The sequence below is a fragment of the Erithacus rubecula genome (assembly GCF_903797595.1).
Source record: "Erithacus rubecula genome assembly, chromosome: 1".
Taxonomy (NCBI): domain Eukaryota; kingdom Metazoa; phylum Chordata; class Aves; order Passeriformes; family Muscicapidae; genus Erithacus; species Erithacus rubecula.
The window spans coordinates 46,530,890-46,554,044 of record NC_136658.1 but is presented as its reverse complement, the minus strand read 5'-3'; the positions used below and the strand labels follow the sequence as shown (position 1 = coordinate 46,554,044).

Here is a 23,155-nt window from a genome sequence, read left to right as displayed (position 1 = left end):
GAAGTCTGTGATCTGTACTTACATATCTCTTAATACATGTGTGTGAGGTGTAGCTAAGCTTCATACATGTGAATCAGTTAATGACAGCAAAGGGATGATATCCCATATTTTAGATGTTTGTAGTACCTTGAAATGAGAAGCACCCCTTGTTGGCTGGAGAAACACTGAGAAGTGTATAAGGAATTATGTGAATTGAGTGCTTACCCTCAATACAATTGGGTTGTTTGTGTCTCAGGATTGTTTCCAACCTTCTGCCTCCCTCATGAGTTGTGAGATTTAAATAATGTGTGAGTACTCCCTTCCTCCTCAAAATGTGACTGTATTTGCTTAATGTAATTGAAAAGATTATGTGTAGACTGGAGTTGAGAAATATGGTAATTTCAGTAGCTGTGGATTTTCTCTTCTTGTGTCAGTTTGAGTATGTTTGTCACAACTTTTTAGGAAATGAAAATTAATTTTATAGAATATTCTGATGTGTTTGTGAGAGATTTGCTGAGACCAATGGCATACCTATGTTTTTAGTTTACAGTTGTCACAAGAGTGTTTTATGTAAATATTTTTAAGTTCTTTAAAAGTAACTTGATTTTTAGGCATAAAGTGAAGGTAAGTCACCTTCCATAGACCTATAAAAATTACCCAGTGCTGAGACTTTTGTTTATCACTTTCTGGGTTTTCATCAGATTTTACTGACCTTTCAAAAATTATGTATTGCAGAGCTTTGCCTTTGTGCAAAACTGGCTGTGATTAGTGTAAAACATGGGAAGAATTTTTACGTGCAGCATGTCTTTCCTTCTCATGTTTGTCCACCCATGAAATTGTAAAAAGCATGGTTGGAAAATGTCTAAAAGTAGGTAGAAATCCTGTTGCAGATGGCTTGGAGCTACATTGCTTATAAACTCCTGGTTCTAACAGCCTCTTAATGGTATCTCTCTATTCTGTTGCTCATCACCAGTTGGTACCTGCTACATGTTTGCTTGGTGAAGGATATTAGTGCTGGAAAATACTGCAGCTGTACTATATACATAACAGTAACAACAAATTACAAATAGCAAAGAGATGAGCTGAGTCCAGATTGCTAGCTAAAGCCACAGAGAGGTGGTGACTTTGGTAATCTGTAGCAGAGCCATGGGATGGTTAGCAGTGATCTTGCTGTCTTGGTTGTGCATAGCTGCCTGGAGGATGGCTTGTGATACATGGGCAGGAGTATGGGAGCAGAGAAAGGGGCTGTCAGGAGTTAGAGGAGTAGATTTCTATGAAGTCAGAATGGAGGGATTTCAAAGTAAAGTCTCAAGCTACTGTTTCTGCTGTTTGCTGAGGCTCTTCATATTTCTTAATACTGGAATCTTGTTTTACTGTGACAAACACTTTGCTTCAGTCATTGCAAATAGTCTAACGAACAGTGTCAGATGATAAAGACTTTCAATTGCTGCTAACCTGGGCTGAATTTGAACTACTGACCCAAAGGTGAAAGGTCTCTTATCCCATTACCAATCCGCTAAGCCCACCAGAATCCATTCTGCACACACTTTATACCAGCTGTTCATGGCCAGTTTTAGAACCGAAAGAAAAGGTGATTTTGCTGCCAAACAACACTTCTTCACACAAGAGGGTCAGCCGACAACAGTTAACCAAATTTTTGCCACATTCTTGCCTCCTAATGCAACTTCCATTATGTATCTACTGGTTGTCTGCTTTTCAGGCTTCCCAAAAGAACTACAGAAAAGCATTGCTAATTGTTGTTGACAGAAGAGAACAACATTGTTTGTGTAAGTCATTGAATCTGAAAGATGCCATTAACAGTGCTGCCAAGGCATGGAGTGATATCTTAGAGACGACATTCCCATGTAACTCTCATAAAATACTATTAAAAAAAGTAGAGAAAGAGGAGACCACTTAATAAGTAGAGAGACAAAAGGTCATTCTTCAAACGGTACATTAGTTTCTTTGCTTTGGTGAATTTTATGTAAAGTGAACCAAAGAATAGCTGCAGTGTTACCAGAGCCATCTTGAATGGAGTATTCTGAAAAGCTTTTAATACTGCAGCTAAATACAGTAAAAGCAGGAATTATATCTTTAGGAAAGGAGGTATTGGTTTTATGGATACTAATTTATTTATTTTCTTACATGGAGTATGTAATGGAAAGGAAATAGTGTAGAATTACTCAATTTCAAGAAATTTTTTTGAAGTGCAGGATGTTAATTGAGAAAATTATGTTGAAATTGTGATCTAATTAACTTGTTGAATTAAAGTGTGTGCTATTTGTCTAAAACACAGAAAAGATTCAGAATTCATAGGTCACATAAGATGTTTTTCCCATCCGATGTAGAAACAAATCCTTGCAAAAGAAAATTAAGAACTGTAACAATGATTATTGGGATATAACTACCTATGAGGAAGTAAATTAAATACTTTTTCAAAGTTGTGTGTTACAATGAAACAATTAGTTTGTACTGAATGACTATGCATTTGATTTATTTCTACATCTTACTTGGGAAACAATAAAATAAGTCTACCTGAACATCTTAGCTGATGGAAATTTTTGTAATCTGGTTGCCTTCAGTTCTTCAATTGTATACTAGTAAGTCAGAGAACAAACAGGAAATGTGTTATATAGGATGTCTGTAGTTAGCCAGTTATATATTCCTGCTTTCCATTAATTCTGTACATTAATCCAACCATTGTCTGTTTTTCAGTAGCCTTTATGAAAAGCTGTTTTTTGCTGTGTGCTCCCAAACCCCATGTACATGTGAACTGTTTTGCAGAAAGATGTGACCCCAGCATGCTCCTGCTCATAGCAGTCAGGAAGCTTGCATGCTTGAAGAGCAGAACATGTGTGCACCTCTGTTACTGTTCAGTTCTCCGAAATAGAAACCAGGCTTACTGAAATACAGGGGGTTGAGAAGCATCTGTAAGTTGGTGCTTTTGGGTCAATTGATACTGGATTTGGCTGCAGGAGCAAAGCCTGTGGGACTCCAGGTGAATCACATTTCCTGGAAACTGAGGTGTATGTTGAAAGTTAGTTTTGAGATTATTTATCTAAATGTAAAGGGGTATATGACACCAACTAGGGACTTACACTAGTAGGGGTGACATAGGCTTTAGTTTTAAGTCTACTGAAATTTAGATTTTCTTGGCTGATGTGGCGTGCTTGAATGTTCCAACTGGTGTGTGAGTAACTTGATGCCTTATACACACAGGGACAAGAGCAGTCTGTGAGTGTCCAGGAGTGTTGGCTGTGAGATCTGAGTACCTTGATAGTTTTGAGAAGAATGTGTCCCAGAATTATTCCCCTGAATATAAAGAGAGCAGTCATCACTAATTTAACTCTTAGCTCCAACTGTCCATAAAAATTACATGGCTGTTTTTGTAGCTATGGATAAACCCCAGTATGGTAAAGCTTTAAAACCACTGGCAGGCACAGAACAGGAGGAGAATTAGGAGCCTTTCCATACTGTTCTGGTGATGGATGCTAATTGGCCTGTGATGTTGGTAGGTTCCCCAGCTCTTATATACCTGCTTTACCATCTATAAACTGGGATGTAATTATTATTTTCTGACAGGCTTTGCCGCTAGTTTATCTTGTTGTATAAAAGGAAAGGGGTTAGTGAAGCAAAACCACTTGAAATGCTCATAGTTGCTGTGATATGTCCTAAGAGCAGTAGATCCAGTATGAAGGGGAAGCACTTTCCCTTGACTCTGTATAGCTATTGCTGGTCATTTGTGGACTTGAAAGCAGGAACATAAGTGGGATTTTACAGAGAGTTAAGACTTTTTAAAGGAGCTATATATTGTTCTTGAGTGCATTGAAATGATGACTTGTTATCAACTGTTTATTAACAAATTTGGTATTAGTAAAGGAACTGATAGTAAAGGTATTACTTTTGGCAGATAATTAATTGAGAGTTCTCACTGATCAATTTTTTTTGCCTGTCCTGTTGAGAATAAGGTACAGCTGCCTTGATACAGCTATGAACTGTAGATTGCTTACTGCAGACATGTCTGGTTTTGCCCTTTGTGTTGAAGACAGCAATAATGTGTGAATGTAGCACCACTATCATACAACCATACCAACACTGTCTCTCTAATGGCTGGGGTTCACTGGCAACATCTTGGATTGACTTCAAAACTGAGTATGGCCTAAAGCTAAAGGAGTTAATCAGCTGAGTGAGATTCAGCTCCATTTGTGAGCAAACTTTCATTCATCTTGTCAAACATTTGGTACTTGACTTAGTCTCCGTATAGTAGCAAGTAAAGGCTGTTGATGGAGAAGGCATATAGCATAAAATGAATAGAAGAAAATACAAGTGGCAGGCAGAATACAGATGGCACCTGAAGTAGAAAGTGGAAGAGGGAAGTGATTGAAGTCTAGCTTTGAAGAGTGATTTTATAAGAGATACAATTGCTTTAGTCAATTGGCTGTTATAGTTGTAGACATTTCAAGATTAAAGTTCTTTTCTACCCTTTTTTGGTCATCTGGTGGTCTTAATGAATATTAAAATGCATTTAAAATGTGTTTGGTACCTCAAATTAATGCTATGATTGGAATTGTCTATGTTATGCCTAAATAGTATTAGTTGAAGCAGAGTCTTAAAATAAAATAGGACAACTTCTCCCCACCCCCCAGAAAAAACCCCACTTTTTTTTCCTATACATATTTTCTGAATGCTGTTTTGTGTGGAGACACAAAGGGAGTATTTTGAAGAAACAGAAGAAAATATTGACCAAGTCAAAGATCTGTATTGAAGAATGGATTAAATAAATGTTTGTGAGTCGTAAGAACAAACAACAAAAATATTTTTCTTTTCAGAGACATTCCATCTTATTTTGATCATCAACAATAAAACTGAAAACAACAATGAAGCTATTGAATCTGGAATGCCAATTGCTATCCAAGAAAAATGGCAGCATAACTAAATAATGCAAATGTCTTTGGAAAATAAAAAGTATTTTAATTATCTGGAATGTTAAAATTCCAAACATGTTCTCAACTCAAAGGTAATCTTTTAAAACTTAAATTCCAAAGTAGGAAAATAAGTTCTGTCGTCCAAATATGAATGTGTGACAAGTAATTTTCTATTAAAACTTAGGGAGTTTTAATAGAAACTTCAAGTCTTAATGGAAATTGAATTGCTTCAATTTAACACTGCAGGATAGACACTGAGATGTTTCATAGATTCTCAAAATACTGTTATTAAGCTTGACATACTGGAGAGTATCATGTGTTAGGTAGAATCAAGTTTGAATCCCAAAGGTACATCCTTAAACTGTATAATCAGATTCCCATTTCAATGTCACTTTTGTCCTTCAAAGAATAGGTGCTTGTTTCAGTGATGATTTGTCATTAAAATTATGTCAAAATGTCTTAAAATGTTGTTGAAACTCTAAACAAACTCACAGCACACACAGGGCTAATTATGTATGCCATCTGTTTATTTTTACAAAGCTTTTTTTTCTTAAAGACCAAACCATCTACTTGTTCTGGTATGCCACAGTGCTGTTATAATGACTGAATGTTTTCCTTAATACTATATACTTGAAGGAAGGAAGACAAGTGGTTTGACCAGTGACCTTTTCCTGTGTCAGAAAAGGTACATAGTATGACATCTCACGATAAACAGTTGCCAATGTCTTTTCTTGAGGTAAAGGTATTTTGCCCCTTGGAACACAAACATTTTATAACAAAAATGGGAGTTCTGTCATGATTTCTTTATGGTAGGTGGTATGGCTGTTCCTGTGAGAAGAACGTGCTTTTAGCATGCCTACCTTTTACTTGATCAATGTGGTGACCATCAGAGGAACCACCTTGGTTGCTTTTTATGTCCTATGCCTAATTAAAGGCATTTTAAAGTCTATCAATGTTCTTGTTTCTCTGCCCACGTGAGGCAGAAGCGCGTGCGTGCGCGTGTGTGCGCACATCCCGCGCGAGCAGCGGCAATTCCCAGGGCAGCGCCTTCCAGAGCCCTTAGCGGCAATTTGCTGAGCGCGCAGAGCTGCTCTGCTGGTCCAGCCCAGCTATTGTGCATGCTAAGCACTAAACAGATAGGTCTGGAGGAGGGGGGAAGAAAAAATTGAAGGATCCATCTGCTCATTTCTGCTACACTGCGCTGATGCAAGATTACGCTAATCTGGTTGCTTGTCAGGACAGGTTAGTGAAAGAAGGCGAATGGGTGAGATATAGGCTACGCCGGTTCTGTGGAAAATTGGTAACGGCTCCTGTATGTGCCATGTTAACTGTAGCAGAATGGGTTGATTATCAGCTACTTTGAGGTTTTTCAGTTAAAATGTAGTTATGGCTACAGTGTGAGTCTCTTCAAAATGAGATTGAATGGAAAAAGCTTCTAAACAAAGAAAAATTAACTTGTCACCAGATGCATTTGAATTTGTAAAATAAGTGGAAAAAACCCGCAAACAAACAAAAAAATCCATACAAACCCCCAAATCCTCCCAGGTCACCTCTCTAGTTTTCCTTTTGTATGCTGCTCTGAGTTATTGTAATCTGCTGATTATTTCTTCTGCAAAGAAGAATTAGTTGCTGGAGTTCAAGTAGATTTCTTTTTTGTGGAAAAAGACCAAAATAGAAATATACTCTTTCTCTCTTCTTTGGCCAATTGAGCTTCTTGTCTATCTGTTTGTTTACAGAGAGGTGCTTTTGTTTTTCGTTGCTTTTTGTTACCTACTGACTGACAGTTCTTGACCTTGCAGGTTGAACATCCCGTCACAGAATGCATTACCGGCCTGGACTTAGTCCAAGAAATGATCCGTGTTGCTAAGGGTTACCCTCTCAGGCACAAACAGGCTGATATTCCCATCAATGGCTGGGCGGTTGAATGTCGAGTTTATGCTGAGGTAAATGAGTGATAATGGGGAGGAGGGGGTAGGTGGTTCAATTGTGGCGTAATAATACCCAGGTGTGGATAGATGCCAAGGTGAAACCAAGGAATATCATATGAAAGTCATGATTTAGAGCATGTAACACGAATGGTTAATGAGGTTTTGTAGAATTGTCAAGTTCCTATTTTTTAATTAAAAAGATGGTGTGTGTTTCAACATAGCTTTTTCCTGAAAATTGAAAGTAAGGATGGTAAAAGAAAGAGGTAAGCAAATATCATTAGAAATAAGCCTGCATGTTCAATTCACATTTAACGATGCTGGAGTTATTTACCAGAGTTAACTACTCTTTCCAGGTCTCTGAAATGTGTAGTTGAAATTTGTGACTTAAAAAGACAGTTGAAATTTGATGTCTTACAGATTTTTTTGCTGTTTTATTAAAACTTTTGAAAAGGTTGTTGAAAAACCAAGTTACACATCTTCTGAAACTACAGTTTATAGGATAAACTTTCAAAGCACATTCCAAAACAATAACTATAATTGTGGTATGAGTCTCTATCTCACCTTAAAGAGGCTTATGAATGTTTAAATCTCATTTTCAAACACTTTCAAGACATTTTGAGGTAATGTCTTTTTGTTGTCACTTTTGATTCATGAAAATTGAAGTTAAAAAAAAAAAAAGCCAAAAACCAAAAAAAGTCATTGTATCACAGAGTGGTTTGGGTTGGAGAGGACCTTGAAGATCATCTAGTCCCAACCCCCCTGCCATGGGCTTTCTGCTAGACCAGGCTGCTCAGTGCTCTATCCAGTCTGCCATTGAGCATTTTCAGGGATGGGGGCTGGAAATAATGCCTATCTTCCTTCATTTAGTTTTAGGAACATTTTAGGTTACTCTGCATTTCAAAACAAATTCAGCACCTTGAAACATTTTTTCCTTCTTTAACTATCAGGAATTTTGTTACCTAGACCATCTTATTTCATGTTGGTTTCTTCCCCCCCCTGCCCCCCTTCAAGACATGCACATAACTTCCAAACTGTTTTACTAATTCCAGGATGTACAGAGTACTTTGTTAAAGAATAAATATTTGCCCTGTGACTGGCATGGAAGCTATTCTGAGTTTCAGTAGCCTTTTCCTGAAGTAACTGATGCTTGGGCTTTTTATCTTGTTCAGCTTGAGTCCCCGCACAATTATAAGTAATGAATCCAGGTACTTTGCCATGGATTAGGTTATTCTGCAGGCCAGATATTTATGTACATTCTTATTAAGTTTATATTGATGTTGCATTATATATATTAATATAGGAGGTTTCCAGTGGAATAAAGATCAGTTTGGCTTCTTAAGATAATTGAAGTTCTAATTGCCCTTTTTATCTCTGGAAATTTTTTCTTATGCTTTCTTTTCAAGCCTGGCCACCTGAATACTTTCCCACCCCTTTTCCAAGTGTAGCTAATGAAAATGTCATCTTTGTATATTTTATTTCAGTATATCGTAACTGGGTGGAGAATCCTTAGTTTCTTTTAAACTGATGAAAGAGATTTTATATACTTCCATTTCTTTATTTGGCGTTGCGGGGGCAGGTGGATGAAAAAATGTTCAACACAAGTAATTCTGGGCAAGAAAACAGAGTCATTCCAGTAGCAGTTTCTGTTATACTTAAAGCTTTTAAACATTATCTGCTCCACATCTGTAAACACTTAATGCTTTCTCATGTTGAATTTTTTTCCAGGACCCCTACAAATCTTTTGGCCTGCCATCCATTGGTAAACTGTCTCAGTATCAGGAGCCATTGCATGTGCCAAGTGTAAGTAACTGTTGTGGTTTTTGTAGGTGCTGAGTGACTCTATATAAAGACTATAAATACTCAGCAGCTTTGTAAACCAAGGCTTTTTGCTAGCTATTTGCTAGATTGTGGACAGGACATGGCAGTATTGATTTGTGCAACCTGAAAATCTGCTTAAATGTGAACAGTTCCAAACTGGTTTAAAAATGTTCAGATTGGGTAGAACAGGAAACAATGTTAAAATATGTGTTAAAATAGTTCATTCTATAACTTTCAGTGTAAGTTTTTCAAACACAGCTTTAGTAAATGTACTTGTGGTCATTAGAAATGACAGTGCACTGTTGAGTCAGTTCTGTAATTATAGAGAGCAGTAGTGAGAAATTGCCATTGCTTTTTGTTTAGCTTTGTAGACTTTAAAGAAGAGTTTGTAAACTTTAAAGAGAGTTGTTATTACATGTTTCAGGATACAGCCTAACTATATAAAATAGGTGCTTAGCAAATAGTGTTTTCTGCTGGGTGTAAATACATTGCCTTTCTGTAAAATCAAGGTAGTCTTAAATTATAAGTGCACATATACATGAATGACACTGTGTCAGTGCAATGATGAGACTGTACCATCTGTGAACACAATTACTCAGTCTGATTGCTTGCACAGAAAATACTGAGAGATTACAAGAGGAATCTTAAATGTGGAGTTGTTATTGGATATATGATTTATTTTGCTTTTTAAATTGTTTTTGCCCGTGTACTTTCCAAAGGGACCTGACCCTTTCTGGTCTTTAAGGCTTCATGCTGTGTTCAAAGCCCGAAAGCAGAAAAAAATTGTGAAGATCTAAAAGGCATTATGTGCTCTTAAAGAGGAGATGAGGGAAAAAGGTATCACTGGATGTATCTAAACTTCTTTTTAATGAAACAGAGTGTATTTAATAAGAATTTATAATGAGTACTCCAGTGGTTGTTAGAAGTTTTCACCATGTTGTAATAGCTAACACGATGTCAAACATTTTGCCCTTGCAAGTTTTTGCAATTTGCAATTTTCCAAACGTGAGACCTGTTGAAAGTACAAGTGATAATGGACAAACTATACCCCCTACAGTCTTTGTCCCACCAAATCTTTCTTCAATTAATGCTGCAGCAGGAGTTTTATGTAATAACATTTGCGCTTGTGAGCCATCCATACAAAGAAAAAACAATTAAAATGCCTTAAATGTTCTGCTTACTGCTGTTATTTGCTTGTGTGAATGTTGCATGTCAGCTAAATGGACCACGGAATAGATAAAGTGATTGGGTGTAGGAGAGTGCACACTAAGCTTTGTCTATCATTATTGCTGGGAGCAATCAAATTGATGCCAGCAGGACAGTAGACGCGTTGACAGCTGTAATTATGTATCTCCATGGTGATCACTTTTGGCCTGTCATGGAGGCCCATGAGTCCCCTCCCTTGCAAGCATTTAATCAGATTGGGCTGTCACTTGTCAGGTAGACAGGGTGGGCTGGGAGTTGTGCTTAGGGGGAGAGGTGAATTGAAAATGAAGGGTGGGAGATGCCTGATTGCTTCACGTAGTCCATCGTGGTCCCAAAGAAAGAGATTTTAATTACACTGGAGGCTTCAGAGCAATGGTTTGAGGAGCTCACATGGAGTCTCTAGGCTTTCTCTTCCTGTTTGCTTCCACTGTCATATTAAAAAATAGAAAAACTATTTTTATCTATACACTCATTATTTGGTGTCTTAATACATCTATTTCTGCTACCATGAAACTAATTTCTCTTCTGAGAGTGTCATGCTGCTAAGAACAAAATTAATATGGCTAAAAAGGTACAGCCTTACAGGCCCATTGTGCCGTGGTGTGTGCTTTCTGCATTTTAGATTATAGAATTGTCAACAATTTGGCTTGAGAAAAAATAGCAGAGACTTGTAGTGTGTCACAGCAAGTTCAGCTTGTGTGTATTGCCAAATGTATTTGCAATTCATTTCTTCTGTGTCTCAAGTTGGCTCTGATTGCCTGCCATGCCTGTGTGCCAGCTGCTCATGCTGGTGGAGCTGGTGAGCGTGGCTGTGTGAGAGCTTTGGCTTAGCCATGGGGAACAATATGATGGCTATTTTGTGTCATGTACTTGGTAATTTCCTTAGAACATGATCCTCATAACTACCAAATTTTTTTTGTCTTTGATAATGAAGCTTAAGACAGGTGACTATAAACCATCCCTTATGTGTGATAGTGAGCTGTGATGTTTTGTGCTCCTACACAACCTGTTCTGCTATATCTGGAGAGTTCCAGCATTGCTCTCTGTCAGTTATGAGGAGCAGTCTGGTGTTTTAATGACTCTTACCAGGAAAAGAAAATTCTTAGACTCAGATGCAGCAAAGAATTGAGAAACACTAGAATCTGTTTGTATTCCTAAGTGGAATTTGATGCATTAAGAGTTCATTGCAGGACTGAGACACAGACTGTGCTTCCCCCTTTCCTGTCCTCCCCCCTAAGCATTTTTCATTCATTTTGCTGTTGTCCTAATGTAATAATACATGAGGATAGTACAACAGCAATAAAGTGTGAAGGCTGTAATATGAATGAGCTCTAGGCTACACCACGACCTTTAACCCTAGCTTTTCCTAAATATGTTAAATACTGAGTAAAAGAAAGGAACTATATTAAACAGAAGTAAATGCTGGAGGTCTAATAAATATTGCTATTATTTATCAAGTTCAGCACATTATAGTGAGTATCTGTTGAATTAGGATTTCTTCTTCATCCAATATTCATTAAGTTCTGTCACACCATATAGTTTATAAAATCACCTACTGTTACCAGGCTCTGAAAATGTAAGCACCACAGGGAGAATTGAAGATAGTATAAATGTATTTCTTTTTTGCTGTCATTTTTTCAGTCATCTTGAGTTTATCTTATGAAAATTAACTTCCATAGAGGACTCCAGATATTTTTAAAGGAAGTTATGCAGTATTTTAAGTAGTTTATATTCACTGTAGCCTTTTCAAGATATTGTAGTTAAGGAAAAATGTGAATTTTGTAGTGGTCATATACATATGCTATATATGAACAGAAACATGGAGCCAGGCAGAGCATATACTTGGTAGCCTCAGAAATCTTAGTTAACTTTAGGGTCTGACTAACCTGCTTATTGTGGGTCTGAATCATGCACCTTTCATATGTCTTTTCTTTGTCAAAAGATGACATATATGAGTCAATACTTACCTATGCATATGTAAAGCACCCTGAATGCTTGTGTGCAATCACTTATAGGTTCTGCTTGAGAGACAAAAGTTACAGTACAATTAAAGTATGTGTGGAGTACATTGTCTTATGTATGTATTTATTGAATATTACAAAAAATTATCATGGGCAGGGGGTTTATCTGGAAGTGAGTAGGTAAATTAATTCTTTGATTTAAATGTGAGAACATGTGCATTGACTTTATACATGGGCAGCCATTCTGTGAGAAAGGATGGTTTAGCAGCTGGAAGAAAGATGCAAAATACACTGCATGTTTTTTCTGCAATCATGACATGTCTGAACTATCTTCTCATCAGTAGCTAATGTTAAATGTACCTGATGTGAGTAGTGGGGAGCCCAGTTAAGCACAGATAAAGCACATTCAGATAAGATGCTATTAAAGTGGTACAGAAGCAATACTGCTTTTATATGTGAATAAGTATAGAAAAAATATGTAAAAATATAAATATATGAATGCAAATATGTGAATAAGTGAATTTCTTCTTAAAACAAATACAATGTCCTAAAAACTAGTCAGGCAATGTTTCTTACTAAAAAAAAGTGAATACACCTGCTAGGGTATCTTTTTATGTCATTTGGATAATAAAGTCATCATCATGCCCTCATGTGGATTCTCTAGACAAGAGGTTCTACATGTGGTCCCTTGATAATTGCCTAAATTAAAATATTAAAGGCCTAACAGCCGTTGCATTGACCTTTTTCTGCCTTGCTGCAGACAGATGAGCTGCTGTTTATTACAAAGGTTCTTTCCCACAGGTGAAGATTTAAGTGAGATTCCAGGACCCTCTTCCCACCCTCTTTACAATGCAGTATATTGGAGCCCTGCTGTTTCAACAGCTTTGATTAGAGCCCTTCATCCTTATGATCCCCAGAATGCATTTATCACTTGAGTTATTTTGATTAGTTTTAAAAAAATATTTCGGATTCCAGTGCTCAAAACCAGCAATTTAATAAATATTTATTCCCCCGAAATTGCTCATTTGAAAAGTTTTATATGGCTAACCTCATTGTTACAGTGATGAAATCAAACTGAGAGATGAAAACAAGAATCAGCAATATACAAACTAACTTGTTGGCTGGTTAACAGCAATCAGCCTCTTCAAAAGAAATTTTTGAACTTGTGTTATTTTTTTCCATGAATATTGCAGAATCAGAGCTTTAATTGGGGCTGTGTCCTTACAAAGCAAAGCCATGGAAAAAGCTGTGTAAACATTAAAGCCTCAGGGAAGAGCAGCAACAGAAAAAAATGTTTAACAGTTGAGAGGGTGAGACAGAGAAGGAAAGTGTTACAGACATGAAAACCATAGGCTCAGTATTCCTATGGAGCTGATAAGCAGAGCTCCTAAGTTCCTGCTGAATTCTCCCTAATTCTATTCCTACTGAAGCCCTTGGAAGGGCTGTAGCAGAACATGAGGGATGTGATTACATGTAGATGCAGAAAGGGTGTGATTATAAGGGTCATCCCTCATGCCAGGTGTCAGTCAGAAAAATAATTGCAACTGTATTTTATTACAGGGATTAAATCAGAATTGAATGTGTTTAGAGTTGAAGCAAGCGTAACACAGCTGAAATTCTTAGATTGGATTTACTATGTTTACTGTGCATTCTAGAGAACAAAAGAGAATTTTGACTATGAACTCAAGATTGCAGTCAAGTTTCTTGTAAAGGAGAGATTAATTTGCAAGTGTTTTTGCTAGTGAAGAAAAAATCTTCCCTTCCCTCCTCCTAAATTTTCTGAAAGGAAATAATTATTCTAGTCTTCCCAGAGGGAAAAATGTATGTGATAAACTTTGTGGGGTTTGTGGTTTAAGGCTGATGGGTAGATTTCATCCTCATGCTGAAGTTTTTTTTCCCCAGTAATATATAATTATTTTTACTTCTTATTTTTGAAGGTACGTGTTGACAGTGGTATACAGCAAGGAAGTGACATTAGCATTTATTACGATCCCATGATCTCAAAAGTGAGTTGATTATTATTTCTCAATATTTTAAAGGTATGAAGTACTGATTTTTGACATATGTCTTTTAAATGAGAGAGAGCATATTAAAGGATTGGTAAATCAGTATTTTAAAGGTGCTAGGCATAACATGCCTCAAGGGAATATAAAAAAAAAGTGAAGGAAGATGTGGAGTAGAAGAAATCTAGTGTCACCTCTAAAAATCCTTTTACCTTTTGAAACTGCGATTATTTTTCTTGCAGTGTCTAATTATTAAGATTTTGATTTAAACACCAGCCTTTATTGTCTGACTTAGATACTGCAAATCTGTCTTTAATATAATCTAGCCTGGATGTAATGTCAATAATTCTGGCTTCCAAAAAGAAACATTGAAAGAAATGCTTGATAGTGTCTCTTAGTATTAGTTCTTATTCATCAGGAATATATTGGTAAAATTTAAATATGACATGATAGAATTCAGTCCTCAAAAAATAGTATCTTAGGAGTTTTTTGGGCATTAGGAATCTGGTGAGTCAGCTTGAATATTGAACTTCTCGTCTGATTTTTCTGAGAGCTTGTTTAGATGCCTGAAGTTTTATGAAGGAAATGTGATTGGCCTTCTTTCATTGAATGGGTTAGGAGTTCTTAGCTTTTTCTTGATGTTTCAGGGAGCCTTTGTAGCACAAATACAGTAATGGTCAAGAAATTGTTTTATGTCTGCAGAAGTTCTGCAAACCTATTTTGTTTTTAAATGCTGTTCAAATTCTTGAGGCAGACATCTAATATCTAGGTAATGTAAATATCTTTTTTTTTTTTTTTCTTTAGCTGATTACCTATGGCTCTAATAGAGCTGAAGCATTGAAAAGAATGGAAGAGGCTTTGGACAACTACGTAATTCGAGGTAACTAGAGAAATTTGGATTCCTAGTGTGATAGGCTGTCATCTATTTCAAGGAAACAGCTTGAAAATGTAGTAATTAGCAAATTGAGTAAAGTTCCCACTTCTTAAGTGCAAATTAAAACAGAAAAAGCTTGTGTTAATTAAGCTGAGAAGATACATCAATTCTAAAGAGACTTTCTTTTTCTCCATTTTTCTCTTGCATATTGTAAGATAAATATTTAAATAACTTTCTTAAAACTCATACTTCTCACTGAATGGTAGCATGTAATTGATTTATTTTATGTTGTAGAGGGGGAAAAAAAGGCCACTGTGCTGTGTAAGAAATGAAAAGTAATTGCCATTTTTAGGATTTTAATACATTGATTGCAATTAAATATTTTCACAAGTTGATGGTGTATATATATGTTTCTCTTATTTTGAGCTCATTGTTTAGGTTTGGGCAGATACAGCTGTAGGCTGTTGATCGGTGTATGTTTCAGCTCTTGCTCACTGATTGCATAGGAGATGCAGTCATTCTTCCAGGCTTTCCAGGCAGTAGGGGTAAATCATCCTTGACCACTTTCAGTCTTTAAGTTTTGGTGAGGGAAGTAATATTTTATGTGGGAGAAAATCTTTAGGTCTTCCTCTGTGTCCTATGGAAAACAGGAAAGACAATTCAGGATAAAAGATGTAAAAATTTCTGTGACATTTCTGTAAAACTTGGTTTGGCTTTAGTGCTGGGCTGCTGAATGACGCAGTTGCCCTGTCAAACTTGAAAGATTTATCTGGCTAGGGGAAAATGAACTCTACCACAGTTTAGTTAGATACATGGTAGGATTAGCCATTGTAAATGAACTGCTAACTCTAACATAGATTTATATTGGTGCAACTTGAGCTGTTAGACTATTGCAGTACAATGTGCTGATGCAAACCCCTGCTGTATAACAGCTGAGTAAATTTATATGAGTGAGAAATTTATACTGCTACTAGTGAGGTGGGATTTGTTGGTATTGTTTTTAATGGAGACAGGCTCTGGATTCACACTGTTGTATTGATAGCAAGTGATGCTAAAAGTATTTTATTTAATGAGAATATTGCAAATGTATGTGGAGCATTGTCTTTTATTGTGTATATGGGATGGAAACTGGTAGTTTGTGCTTTGTTTTACACAGATGTACCTAATAACAGTTCCACAGATTATAAATACTTGTGAAGGATATGAGAATTACACCTGAAAAGTACTAATTTGTATTCTTGATTTTTTTACAGCCTTTTTATTAGTATGCATATATCCATCATATTTAATGTCTCTGTACTATTTCTATCTGAGAAAGCTTTTAGTCTATTAAAAAAATTTAATGAGGTAATTAGTGAGCTACAGGGGAAATCTTTTCCTAAAGTACTGCAAACCACAAAATTTAATGTACTGCAGGTTTCAAAAGTAGGGGAATTTTCAGAACGCATTTTTAGTTGCAGTGGTGGTTTCCATTTGAAAACCACCCTGATTTTTGTGTAGTTTTACACAGCTGGTAGTTTCTTCTCAGTGTTTATTTAAAATGGAGCATTTGTGGATATTAAAGTTTCTCTTCTATTGCCCAGTGTGAATGATTCTTGGTAGGGTGGTTAGTAGAAACTGTCCAATCTGTAATGTTCTGAACTGCATTGACATGTGCAGAGCTGCTTTTTTGGTCCTCCCCCCCAAATGATGTTGTCTAGTTTTACTTTACAATGTTGGGTTTATATGTAACAAAATATTAAACTACCTTGATCTTTTGTAAAGTGCCTCATATGAAGTATTTTCCAACTTGAGTTTTTGTTAGTATTAAAAGATACACAATAACTTAATAATTTTTTTTGCCTAGTTTTGAAGTTACTTAGTTTTAAATTTGAATAGTGAGCTTGCACATAATTATTCAGAGATTACTAGTCTTCCTGAATAGTATGTTCTAGATCCCTATTTCTCAGCACAGCCTACTTGTCCCTCTGATTTCTTGGGAAGCAGCATTTATGCTTGCATGGTGTTTTAGAGACATTGTGCTTTTTCCCCTGTAAGTAATGAAGTAACTCTTCTAGAGCATTTTAGATAAGCAATACCAGCTGAAGTCCATGCCAGTTGCAGTGGTGGTGTGCACTGTGAGGATTTTAGAAATAAAATCCCAAGGATTGCATTTTCTGTAAACAAAGATGCTTGTTCACTCACATAGGGTGGGAATGGGATGTAAGGTGACTGGGTAACAGGTCAAGGACCATCTAATATGTAGCTTAGGGACTGCTAATGGAGGATGGAGTCTTCCCCATCACTTCTGTGTCACCAGTTCAAAGCAGACAAAAGTTGGTAAGGAATTTTAGTCACTACTATTTTGATGGTTGCTTGCTGACCTGCATGAAATCAGTGGTTTTTATCCAGTTTCTAGAAGACAAATGTCTTCTTGGAGCAAATGCCACTATACAATGTCATTCATGGCAGTCCCAGCAGAGAAGCCAGGACTGAAGTAGCACAGTGACCCTTCAGGAGGTGACTCATCTAGGCTGGGTTGAGGCATGTTGGCAGTGTGAAGGGCAAGGACTTACTCTGCTGCTCCTTGTCTATTGGCTGTTTGAGAAAACATTTAGTATCTACTGCTGTGGCTTTGGGATATTCACAAGTTACCCCATTCCTTTTTAGCTCTATTCCATTTACTGGGAGCAATTCCCCAGACAAGTCTTTATTGACTTGTTCTCTTAGACTGGATACTACCTGGCCTTGAATTCATGGTTTAGCTGTTCTTCCCAGTTAAATCTGCCTGACAAGATCACGAAGGAAATGAAAATAATTGAATTTTAAGATAGTCTAATACTCTTAAAGAAAGCAAACTGAAGCAAAATTTGAGTAAGTAACATGTTAAGCAACCAAGGCTGCATTTTATAGTGCCTGTAACAACAGTCTCTTCATTAAAAATGTTGAATAAAGCAAATTGGAGTGTTTGCAATAATGCTGTGCTCTGAAAATGCCTACTATGTTAATATTATATTACAGTTTGGGCTGATGACAATTTGTACAGAGGAAAGGAAATGCTACAGTCTGTTCATTGGTAGATACTAACAGTATGACTAACTTCAGATTGAGTCAAGATAGAGTCAATGTGATCCTGGGAATGTAATCTCCATCTTTGTTCCTGTGAAATGTCTCAATTGTTGTTAATGGGAGCAGATGAAAGTCTAGGATAGCGTTTCTTTGAGTTGTGGATTAGATTAAATGATCGCTTGAGGTTCTTTACAGTCTAAATTATTCTGACAGGAGTTGACTCCTCCACTGAGAGCTGATCTGAATTCAGAATATCAGCTTAGGCTCTGGAATGACAAAGGGTCTAAATAGATAACATTTTTATCTCTGAGTCTTGCAGTATAGTTCAGGGGTGATTAAAGTTAAAGGTCCAAGCCTGATTTGTCTCAAGAAGAGACACTTCTTGTTTTGTCCAGTGGTTACTGGGGAATTTGTGAATAGTGAAAAGTTCTAAATTCCAGTCAGGCAGAGAAGCACTGTTGCTCATTGGGATGAGGCATGATTTATTTTCTTTGAGCATCCACCGTTGTTAGTAGTTCATTTGTCTCTTATGGTGCTTTTTTTCAGAAACTTTTTGTTCTTTTTGTTTTGTTTATTTTGGGGGTGTTTAATTTGAACAACAGAAATAGAGTATTGAAAGAATGCCTTTCAGTGTATATCCTGTGTGTGTAAACATGGTGTGGTGTGCTTTCCTTCTTGGTTTTTCTAAAGTTTTAATATGTTTTTCTCATTTCTGTTCATTTGAAGGCATATTTAAATCCCAGTATGAAGTGTTTTGGAAAGTTTGTGTATGAAAGTTATTTTTATCTATTTAAATAAAAGAAATGGTTGCATTTCTACAGCAAGTAGAGCACATTATCAATTCACTAGAGAGTCTGATTGGATAGATAGCTCCAATCCTTGAGTGCAGATTCCTGTAATCTTTCCTTTGACCTCTGTTTGCTTTTATCTTCCCTGAGCATTCTAAAGTAAAGTAATAATTGAAGTTTAAGTCTTTGTGTGAAGTCAACCCTTCTCTGTTGAGATCTTGCCTGCTCTGTGGAGAAAGGAATGTATTCCTCCCATTTGGGAGGAAGAAGAGTGGGAAAAGAAGCCTCTGTGGAAAAGGGTAAATAGCACATAGAGCCAGGAGGAGTGGAAATGAAGAAATGAAGGAGCCACCAGCTGATGTTGGGGGAGTCTTCCAGCATGAGTTGAAAGAGCATAGAGAAAACAGGAAAGTGTTAAATAATGGTGGTGGATGTTTGAGGGGAAAAGAAAGAAGTTCTCTAGAAGTTAACTGAGTGGAGACCTGCCAGAATAGTGGCAGCAGAAACTGTTGAACTTTTGCAACTGTAAGCAACTAATTGGGGGGAAAAAGGAGAGCTGTACTTAGTGTTGAGAGAAGGCCTTTGCTTTGCAAGAATCACAAAGATTGGAAGGGATCACAGTGGTCCAACCTCTCTGCTCAAGCAGGGTTGTCCTGGAGCAGAAGGAAAACATCCAACTTCAATTTTAGTATTTTATCATATATTTCAAATAAACTAATTTCAGGTACAAAGCTTTTCACAGTAAACTTTAATTTAGATCTAAACATCATAAATTACTGAGTTTATTTAGTTTTAGCTTGAAAGATACTTTTCAATAGCAGTATACATGTAAACTTTAGACTCTCCTGTATTCTTATCCCCTGCAAATGCTCTCACTGGTATTGTGAGCAAAACAACCTTTGTGTGTAAGAGGCAAATTTCCCTGCAAAAGCAGTGTATAGTGTGTCTGTTATTAAATAAAATGAGCTTTTTTTTAAATTTTTTTTTTGTGCTTTTATAAATGCTTCAACAGGTCATAAACTTTTGCTCAGCAGAGGTAACAGACGGTTAGTTCTGTGAGAGTGTTTGTTCTCCCCTCTTGCAGATTCCCGAGTGTATTGATGTGGAAACCAAAACTGGAGAAGGGAAGGAAACAAACTTAGTTCAAAATCACTAAAAGGGGCCATTACAGAATGTTTAGTAGCATCAGCTTGAAGCTCAGATGCTGCTCCTGGTCTGTCCTTCTTTGAAACCAGTCACAATGGAGGGAGTAGGAATGCCAACTTCTCATATAGTTTAGGAAGGGTTACAGATTACCTGTGGAGTAGCCAGGGAAAGGCAATTGAAGTACTGGCTGATCAGGTAAAAGAGGAAGGCAGTGTTATTAGTGCAGAAGGGAAAATTAAAGAGGTACCTTGTTTTTGCCAGATACGTTTTTTTGTTTGTGTGTTTGTTTTTTTCTCTCTCTTATATTAAGGAGAACGAGCTGGGGCAGTGAAAAACAAGAAATGTAATGTGTCCAGCTGAGAAGACAGTGAAAAAAAGGGGCTATTATTTCTCTAGATATGAAGTTGTCCTAGTGTTGTATTTCCCATCTTTAGAGTAAAAAGATATCTGAGGAGAGGATGATGGTAGAATGGCTATTTATTTTCTTTCACTTTCCATGCTTAGCTTCTGCTTTCGATTATTCTGCTGATTCAATCATTCATATGCATTTGCTAACACTGTAAATAATGGTCCTCTGACTAAGAATTTCAGAACCACATGCAGTTACAATATTTAGTTTGAGTTTGAATTTATGATTTTACAGTATGATATTACTATATATTATCTCCTTTTACTTCCCTTCTTCTCCCCCTTTTTTGTGGTGAGTTCAGTGAGCTCCAGACTTTAATGTCTGAAAGAATTATTGGAATACATGTTCAGCTCAGACCCCTCGTGACTCAGAGGGTCAGTGGTGTACTGATTTTCCATGGATGTTTGTGTATTAAAATTAAAAGCTAAAAACCCCATTTTTTTCTTGCTTTTGGGATGGAACTTTGTATACAGATAGCCAGCTCTGAAGTAAGTTGTAGCAAAACACAAGCTTTGAAAGACAGTTAAACAGTTGAATGTTGAGGGTTTTAGGGAATAGTATGAAAACTTTTGGAATTACGAACTTGGAGGCTTGCTGGGTAGTAATCATGGACTTGAGAAGTTCTTGTGTTGAAAGTGGTGTTTTCATAGTCTGTGCAAGTCTGATAATGTTGTTGTTTTAAGGAACAGTGGCATAATCAGTGTTTCATAATGCTCAGTGCAGAGCTTAGTTAGTTTTTTTGTATTTTCTTTAGAGAAATAACTGAGATACCTCCTAAGCTTCATCACATTTATTCTTATTCAGCATTGAAATTGTTGGGTGATAGTTTAGCTTTGCTGGCTTGTTAAAAAGAGAACCTCTAGTCTTGTACTCCACGTGTTAGTTTTGCAGTCAGTAAGCATGCAGATAAAGTTCTTTCTATTCCACTTAGCACTATTTGAAATTATCAGCAAGTTAAGTCTATTCAACTGCTTATCTACAGAGGGGCATGTAGGACTCCAATTAAGTTTACATGGATAAATGCAGATTTGTGTTTGCAGGCATCAAGATGACAGAAGCTTAATACTGTAAAAAGACTAATCAACACTGAATATGTTTAGTGTCAGTAAATATTTGTAGTGAAAACACTGCCTATGATTTTGTGCCTTGGCATTCCATGTTCTGATTTTTAGTGAGTAAAAATATGGTGTGATAGCCTCTTCATAAACCTGTTATAAAATTGTTTTCTATAAAATGAATTTTATTGTTGTCTTTGGGTTTTCTTGTGAGGACAGGTTAGGAGTTAGGCTACAGAATGTAAGTTAATGAAAAGTCTGGTGTACTTAATAGAGTTTTTAAGGCAGACAATGAAGAAAGGAAGGAGGCAAGATAGAGACAGGCAGTATGGGGAGTAATTTATTCTGATTATAATTTAATTTTTTTAATGAGGGTTTCTTCAAATGGGGATTGCTAATAAGCTGTGGTGAGCAGTGTGATTATTTAGTGTGTTCCTGTATTCATTAGGCAATAATGACAATTTAACTGGAAAATTAATGGAACCTCAGGAATATGTGTTCTATATAAAGCATATGAATATGTAGTTCTAAAAAATTTTGTTAGCTCCCCATTATTTAAATGCTAGTCTTTCTTTTGCAAATATATTTTAGAAAATAGTGTGTAAAAATTGAAACCCAAGAAGCATATTTTAAATTGAGCTTCTACTGATGTAATATTGTATGAAAACTACAGCCATGCAAAATGAAAAAAAAAATAGAGGACAGTGACAGTGATTATTATATTTGATTATATTTTGACTTATAGGAAAGAAGAATATAACTGTAACTGCAGTTCTGCATCAGTTATAACAATGTAAAAATCATGATGCTAAAGTGAAATTTTGGTTTCTGGAGGAGAAATAAATTTATATAGTTTAGGATTTTGCTTGTTTGTTGAAAATGTCATGGCTTGTCAGGCTAACAAATGTGATTTTGTTCCTGGCAGTCTGCAGATCTGCTCAAGAAAAAGAAAAATTCTCTGAAAACCACTGCGACATAAATACAATATACTTCAGTTTAGTGTCTAACTTTGCATGAAATAAGCATTGCCTGTTAGCCTCTGTTTGATCCTGTGAGAGTGTGAGGCTAATGTCTGGCCAGTGTTTTGGAAGCAGCAGGTAGTCAGGAGCAAGCTGCTCTAGGGGTCCATATTTCTGTAGCCTAGTAGTTACTCACACACAGATGGAGACCTTATGAACTTTGACAGAGGTCACACTAAATTGCAAATCTAAAACTTCTAGACTTCTGAAGGATTATGCTGGTACTTTTTTTTTAAAGCCATATGATTTGGTGCATCACTAAAAGTATCAACTCAGTCTTGAGAAGCAGATGAACCATGAAGTCATTGCTCACATAATGATCACAGGGACTGATAAAGATAGCATGTCCTGGTACTTTAAAGAGAAACTTGTTTATTAAAATTTTAATTTGTGTATGTAAAATGCATTTTATATTGCTTCCCAAACACTTAGGTTTGTCTGTTCTATTGAACTTTTCAAAGGAATTTTGGAGCTTAAAACATTGCAGAAGCCTCATATTTTTTAGATGCACATGAGTTAGAAATCATTAAAAATACTCATCGTATTTTTTGATTTTAGGTCTTTCGGGGCAGGCAGTTGAGACACCAAGCTCTGTCATCTGTCATCAACCATCACCTCACCAGGGATCTTGTAGCAGTTTAGAAAAGAAAATTGTGAGATGATCTGGTTACACATTGTAGCATGTTTAAATCCTGAATTCAAAGTTGGACAACACTGAAGAACTTCTCCTTGTCTTGATGCTGTAGTAGATGAAGTCTCTGCAATATTTTAACTTACTATTCAGATTGGAAATTTTGGGGAGGGAATTTCTAGCAACCAAAGACAGACCTTATTTGTTTCCAGGTTATGATCATTTAGCATGAGGTTTTTAATTCTTCAGTTTAGTGGAGATGCAGTGTGACTTTCCTGATTTAATGAAATCAGGATCTGTGAATGGTTGTTTAGGTCACAGGCAGCAAGGATCTTCTTTTAATCAAATGGACAAATTTCTGTCAT

The 23,155-nt window shown here is 36.5% G+C and overlaps 1 protein-coding gene across 1 annotated transcript in view; it reads left to right on the top strand.

Annotated features, from left to right (window-relative positions):
• Positions 1-23,155, top strand: part of PCCA (propionyl-CoA carboxylase subunit alpha) — a 265,961-nt gene that overhangs the window by 104,879 nt on the left and 137,927 nt on the right. The window contains exons 13-16 of the mRNA XM_079327423.1: positions 6,704-6,847; positions 8,558-8,632; positions 13,755-13,823; positions 14,625-14,700. Coding sequence (XP_079183549.1) covers positions 6,704-6,847; positions 8,558-8,632; positions 13,755-13,823; positions 14,625-14,700 — 364 coding nt within the window. The remainder of the gene's footprint in view (positions 1-6,703; positions 6,848-8,557; positions 8,633-13,754; positions 13,824-14,624; positions 14,701-23,155) is intronic.